This window comes from Borostomias antarcticus (assembly GCF_949987555.1).
Source record: "Borostomias antarcticus genome assembly, chromosome: 4".
Lineage (NCBI taxonomy): Eukaryota > Metazoa > Chordata > Actinopteri > Stomiiformes > Stomiidae > Borostomias > Borostomias antarcticus.
The window spans coordinates 9,963,326-9,970,781 of record NC_140237.1 but is presented as its reverse complement, the minus strand read 5'-3'; the positions used below and the strand labels follow the sequence as shown (position 1 = coordinate 9,970,781).

General features: G+C 49.7%; 1 protein-coding gene across 1 annotated transcript in view; it reads right to left on the bottom strand.

Annotated features, from left to right (window-relative positions):
- Positions 1–7,456, bottom strand: part of LOC311308337 (immunoglobulin superfamily DCC subclass member 3-like) — a gene marked incomplete at both ends in the record, with an annotated part of 40,404 nt that overhangs the window by 6,330 nt on the left and 26,618 nt on the right. The window contains one exon of the mRNA XM_084437298.1: positions 4–40. Within this exon, the coding sequence (XP_084293424.1) occupies positions 4–40 (37 nt within the window). The remainder of the gene's footprint in view (positions 1–3; positions 41–7,456) is intronic.

Sequence of the window (7,456 nt, the reverse complement as noted above, 5' to 3'; positions counted from 1 at the left end):
GGCCTCGTCGTCCTGGCTGATGCCATATATGGTCAGCGTGCTGGAACAGGAAGAGGTGGGCGGAGTCGATAGGGGGAGGGGAGACATACGTTGGGATTGTGAACAGGGAAACGAATGGCGGATCTGACATGTGTACTCGGCCACGGTATGTGTTATGCACGTGTGCGTGCGTGTGTGCGTGTGTGTGTGTGTGTGCGTGTGTGTGTGTGTGTGTGTCTAGCACACAACATACAGTACATCTGCATTAACAACCTTGCTATGAACCTCTAACACACACACACACTATACAGTCATCCTCCTAAGAGGCGTTTCAACACTAGGGTTGATAACCACAGGTACCATTCCCCCTTCATATCCTGAGCAGGTACTGACACACACACACACACACACACACACACACACACAGACACACACACACACACACGCTGCTGTCTCAGGGGGGGTGATGCGCGTCATAATGAATCTATGTCATAACATACTAAGAAAACACAAGAGAACACATCAAAACAACAAAACGATGCCTGTGAGCAGTGTTGTCTTCTAATGTAACAGGGAACATGCCTTCTCACTGGCCCCATACATGTTAATGTGTGTGTGTGTGTGTGTGTGTGTGTGAGAGAGAGAGAGAGAGAGAGAGAGAGAGAGAGAGAGTGTGGGTGTGTGTGTGTATTGTATGTGTGTGTGTGTGTGCGTGTGTGCGTGCGTGTGTGCGTGAGTGTGTGCATGTGTGTGTGCATGTGTGTGTGTGCGTGAGGGTGTGTTTCCTTACTCCTCATCAGTGTTTCCTTACTCCTCATCAGCATCAGTGAAACCTACCATCTGTCCACACACACACACACACACACACGCACGCAAACACACACACACACACACACGCATACGCACACACACACACACACACACACACACACACACACACACACCATTCTCATTCTACCACCACTCTCCTTTCTCTCTCTCTTTTCTTCTTTCTGCCCTCATCTCTCTTCTCCATCCTTGAACCCCTGCCCACCTCTCTCTCTTTCTCTCCCTCCCTTCCTCCCTCCCTCCCTCTCTCTCTCTCTTTTTCTCTCTCTCTCCCTCTCTCTCTCTGTTTCTCTCATCATGCAGGATGGAGGAGGGAGGGAGGGAGGGAGGGAGGGAGGGAGGGAGGTGTTATTAAAGCTGCATACATAATCTAGCTCTCTTCTGGTAATCCTGCGGCGATGAGAAAATAAAACATGAACAGAGAGAAAGAGAGAAAGAGAGAGAATGAGAGAAAGAGAGAGAATGAGAGAGTGAGAGAGAGAATGAGAGAGTGAGAGAGAGAAAGAGAGAAAGAGAGAGTGAGAGAGTGAGAGAGAATGAGAGAGAGGGAGAGGGAGAGAGAATGAAAGAGTGAGAGAGAGAAAGAGAGAGAGGGAGAGGGAGAGAGAATGAGAGAGAAAGAGAGAGAGGGAGAGAGAATGAGAGAGGGACGTTAGAGAGCTCTATATGCAATAAAATGGAAATGTATGATACAGTGTGTTGATACACATCCCAATTAAGATTTGGCCAATTGTGCTGTATGGCAGTGAAGTATGGGGTCCTCTCAGTCACCATAGCGACACTAGATAAGATACATTCTCAGGAGAGACCCTACATGCTGAGTTTTGTAAATCATCCTAAACATCCAAAGAAAAGCTCAACAAATGCATGTAATGCAGAATTCCAGTACAGTAAGCCCGTTCCCATTGATCCTAGACATGGTACACTATTCTCAGACCAGCACTGCTTTCCAAACACCAATTAGAGTCAATCAAATTACCACTCAAAGCAGAAATTCTTATTTGGAACATTGGGATGAAAAAACCAAAACACTCGAATTCTGTGATTCCTATTGGACCCTAGAAAACACTAGAAAACACTAGAAAACACTAGAAAACGAAATTAAAAAGAGATGATGGTTGAATATGTCTCTACGGTCCGAACTGACCACACCCTTACATAAGAAGTCTTGTTTACCAAATAATATACAGTAGAGTATGTGGTCACTATTCGACAGAGGCTGAAACAGAGATGCACTTTCTCCTAAACTGAAATAAATACTGCAATATTTTGAAGATTAAATTAATGAATACCACATTTCACCAAATAAATAAATGATTACATTAATCGTATTGGAACATTTGATTTATGATTGCATTTAATCTTCTATACTCATAATAGTATTCTGTTGCTATTCTGTGAATCGAATTCATGCCAATAAAGCACAATGAATTAAACATTTTATTGAGAGACAGAGAGAGGGAGAGAGAGAGGGAGGGAGAGAGAGAAGGAGGGAGAGAGAGAAGGAGGGAGAGAGAGAGGGGTACGGTAGAAGAACAGAGGGGTATGGTAGAAGGATAGAGAATTATGGTAGAAGCATAGAGGGATAGGGTAGAAGGAGAGAGGGATAGGGTAGAAGGATAGAGGGATAGGGTAGAAGGATATAGAGATAGGGTAGAAGGATAGAGGGATAGGGTAGAAGGAGAGAGGGATAGGGTAGTAGGATAGAGGGATAGGGTAGAAGGATAGAGGGATAGGGTAGAAGGATAGAGAGATAGGGTAGAAGGATAGAGGGATAGGGTAGAAGGAGAGAGGGATAGGGTAGAAGGATAGAGATAGGGTAGAAGGATAGAGGGATAGGGTAGAAGGATAGAGATATAGGGTAGAAGGATAGAGGGATAGGGTAGAAGGAGAGAGGGATAGGGTAGAAGGATAGAGGGATAGGGTAGAAGGATAGAGGGATAGGGTAGAAGGATAGAGGGATAGGGTAGAAGGAGAGAGGGATAGGGTAGAAGGATAGAGAGATAGGGTAGAAGGAGAGAGGGATAGGGTAGTAGGAGAGAGGGATAGGGTAGAAGGAGAGAGGGATAGGGTAGAAGGAGAGAGGGATAGGGTAGAAGGAGAGAGGGATAGGGTAGAAGGAGAGAGGGATAGGGTAGAAGGATAGAGGGATAGGGTAGAAGGAGAGAGGGATAGGGTAGAAGGAGAGAGGGATAGGGTAGAAGGATAGAGGGATAGGGTAGAAGGAGAGAGGGATAGGGTAGAAGGAGAGAGGGATAGGGTAGAAGGATAGAGGGATAGGGTAGAATGATAGAGGGATAGGGTAGAAGGAGAGAGGGATAGGGTAGAAGGAGAGAGGGATAGGGTAGAAGGATAGAGGGATAGGGTAGTAGGATAGAGGGATAGGGTAGAAGGATAGAGGGATAGGGTAGTAGGATAGAGGGATAGGGTAGAAGGATAGAGATATAGGGTAGAAGGATAGAGATAGGGTAGAAGGAGAGAGGGATAGGGTAGAAGGATAGAGAGATAGGGTAGAAGGAGAGAGGGATAGGGTAGAAGGAGAGAGGGATAGGGTAGAAGGAGAGAGGGATAGGGTAGAAGGATAGAGGGATAGGGTAGAAGGAGAGAGGGATAGGGTAGAAGGAGAGAGGGATAGGGTAGAAGGATAGAGGGATAGGGTAGAATGATAGAGAGATAGGGTAGAATGATAGAGGGATAGGGTAGAATGATAGAAGGATAGAGGGATAGGGTAGAAGGATAGAGAGTCAGAGGGAGGAGATATAGCAGGAGGAGGGTTTTTTCCCAGGGTGCCGTTCTGCAGGTGGGAGAGGAGGATCAATCACTGTTAGTAAATGAAGAAGAGGAGACACATTTACTCTCTCCTCTCTCTCTCTCTCTCTCTCTCTCTCTCTCTCTCTCTCTCTCCCTCCATCTCTCCTCTTCCCCTAGGCAGCAGCAGAATGAAGAGATACCGTATGCTATTAGACAGACACTGAAATACTGTCCTCCACTCCTCTCCTCTCCTCCACACTCCTCTCCTCTCCTCCACACTCCTCTCCTCTCCTCCACACTCCTCTCCTCTCCTCCACACTCCTCTCCTCCACACTCCTCCCTCACCTACTGTAGATACTGTAGATCACCATCTATCTCCATCTCTCTGTCATTTCCCTCACATCACATCCATTTTATAAATCCAGAGAAGCAGAAACACAGAGAGAGAGAGAGAGAGAGAGAGAGAGAGAGAGAGAGAGAAAGAGAGAGAGAGGTCTTTCTATTTCCTCCTGACCTCTGACCTGACCCCTCTGGTTCCAACAGTGGCCTGGCCTCAACTTCTCTGCTCTGACAGACTTTCATGTGTGTGTGTGTGTGTGTGTGTGTGTGTGTGTGTGTGTGTGTGTGTGTGTGTGTGTGTGTGTGTGTGTGTGTCGTGTGTTGTGTGTGTGTGAGCGATGGAGTGTTTCTGGACAGGCTACCTGACCAGACCTCTGACACACAGCAGCGAGGCCCCCAGGGACCAGCCACCACGCTTCGGGCCCCGTGTCAGAGGGGATGCTGGAACATTTCACAAGACACTGCATTTCTCAGCGGCACACACACACACAGGCACACACACGCACTCAAACACACACAGACATGCACTCAAGCACACACGCAAACAAGCACACACACACACACCTCCCCATCGGAAGTCTGCTACTGGCTAGAGACTTATGAAATTCCACACCCGCCGGAAACATTCCTGCCCCTCTCCCTGGGGAGGCCTGGTCTGGGGCCGGAGAGTCTGGGTCCAGCCTGGAGCGCAACCCCTGGACTGGCTGGCTGCCTGATTAGCTTACTGGCTGGACTGGATGGCTGGTTGACTGACTGACTGACTGACTGACTGACTGAGTGGACTGGCTGGCTGGCTGAGTGACTGGTTGGCTGGTTGGCTGGTTGGCTGGTTGGCTGGTAGACTGGTTGACTGAGTGACTGGTTAGCTGGTTGGCTGGTTGACTGGTTGACTTGAGTGACTGGTTGGCTGGTTGGTTGGTTGGTTGGCTGGTTGACTGACTGACTGACTGACTGACTGACTGACTGACTGACTGACTGACTGGGTGGACTGGCTGGCTAGTTGATTGGCTGGCTGGTTGACTGGTTAGACTGGCTGGCTAGTTGACTGGTTGGGCTGGCTGACTGGCTGGCTGGCTGGGTGAGTGACTGGTTAGCTGGTTGGCTGGTGGACTGGTTGGCTGAGTGACTGGTTAGCTGGTTGGCTGGCTAGTTGATAGGCCGACTGGCTGGTTGGCTGAGTGACTGGTTGGCTGGTTGGCTGAGTAACTGGTTAGCTGGTTGGCTGGTTAGCTGGTTGGCTGGTGGACTGGTTGGCTGAGTTACTGGTTAGCTGGTTGGCTGGTTAGCTGGTTGGCTGGTGGACTGGTTGGCTGAGTGACTGGTTAGCTGGTTGGCTGGCTAGTTGATAGGCCGACTGGCTGGTTGGCTGAGTGACTGGTTGGCTGGTTGGCTGAGTAACTGGTTAGCTGGTTGGCTGGTTAGCTGGTTGGCTGGTGGACTGGTTGGCTGAGTGACTTGTTAGCTGGTTGGCTGGTTAGCTGGTTGGCTGGTGGACTGGTTGGCTGGTGGACTGGTTGGCTGAGTGACTGGTTAGCTGGTTGGCTGAAGACTGGGACTGGCTAGAATTGGGGCAAACCTAGTGAGGCTGTGTGTCTATGTGTGTGTCTGTGTGTCTTTGTGTGTGTGTGTCTGTGTGTCGGTGTGTGTGTGTGTGTGTGTGTGTGTGTGTGTGTGTCTGTGTGTCTGTACAGACTGAGGCCAGGCTCTTCCTGTGTCCATGGAGGCCCAGTGGAGAACATGGTACAGACAGACAGACAGAAGGGCAGACAGACAGACAGACAGAAGGGCACACAGACAGGCAGACAGACAGACAGGCAGACAGACAGACAGCCAGACAGACAGACAGACAGACAGACAGACACAGACAGACAGACAGACAGACAGGCAGACAGCGGAACAATAAAAGAGGACCACCAATGCACAAAGGATTCTTAGAGTGTTGTGAGTGTGTGAGGGGGTGTGTGTGTGTGCGTGTGTTTGTGTGTGTATGTGTGTGTGCGTGTGTGCGCGTATGCGTGCATGTGTGTGTGTGTGTGTGTAAACAGAAGGTTTTGGGGGTGAGAGGAGAGGGGCAGAGTTGGGCCATCTGCCTGGTCTAGCTGTCTGGACAGGCCTGCAGGTTGACAGCATCATTTACCCATCAGTTCAAGGCCACTTCACAGATTGATGGATCGCCCCCGCCAGGCTGCGTGTGTGTGTGTGTATGTGTGTGTGTGTGTGTGTTTGCAGAGTTGCCCCACAGCAGAGCCCCATGAAAGGCAGCAGAGCTCATTCTAGTTCTCACAGCCCTCTAAAGGCGGGCGAGCGAGGGAAGAAAGGGAGAGAAGAGAGGAGAGAGGGAGGTGGGGGGGGGGAGCTGTCTGCGGTCTAAGGGGAGGGAGGGCTGGGGATATGACTGATTGCTTCAGGGTCAGAGGTCAAGGCCAAGGCCCAGGTCCAACCTCTCTGGATTCGGGGAGAGGGGGGAGGAGCCAGGGGGACGGACAAAAGAGCGAGAGAAGAAACAAGGGAAGGATTGAGAGACAGAGCTCACCTACACACACACACACACACACACACACACACACACACACATACACATACACACACACACACACACACACACACACACACACATACACACACACACACACACACACACACATACACACACACATACACACACACACACATACACACACACACACTCACGCACACGCACTCATACACACACGCACACACACACACACACTCTGAATAAACTGTACACCCACTCTATACACACTCTGCACACACTCTCTACACACACTGTTTAGCTACAGTCCTCATGATAGCCTTGTGTTGTTGGATCGGTCAGGCAGCTTTCTGAGAGACAGCCTGGGAAGGAGCAGCTAAGGGCAGCAGAACTGATCCGGGGCCAGCTGTTGCCTTCTGAGGCAGATGGCGAGGTCCGACTGGGGACTGGTCCCGGATCAGTACTGCCCAGGTCCGCAGCTCTCTCAAACACACATCTAATGACCTGTAAACAACATCACACCAGTCAACCAGTTAATATCAGGTGTGTGTGTGTGTGTGTGTGTGTGTGTGTGTGTGTGTGTGTGTGCGTGCGTGCGTGCGTGCGTGTGTGTGTGTGTAGGGTTGATGATTAGCTAGCTTTAGGGTTTTGTTATGACCAGGTGTGCACAGCATATATGTTCCCTGTTGGATCCTGTAGATGCTGTCCTGACGCTCTCCACATCACCAGAGAGGGAGGGCGAGCTCATCTTGATTGGTTAGTAAGTGAGATAGGTACATACTCTAGATCTTGATTGGTCAGTGAGGTACAGTAGGAAGATGCATCTCGATTGGTCAGTGAGGTACAGTAGGGACGGTGTGGTGATGACCGGTGATGTAACAGTGTTTCATACGACTGAAACATTCTGCTTCCTCTCTGTTCTCCTCTTAGCAACCTATACGTTCATTTACGGCCAGTGAGACGAGCGTCCTACGACACGTCTAGACACAATATTACGTCAATCAGACACTTTCTACATTTATGGTCCGCCGGACACTTCACGTTGTCTCTGTGGTTTGTCGACAT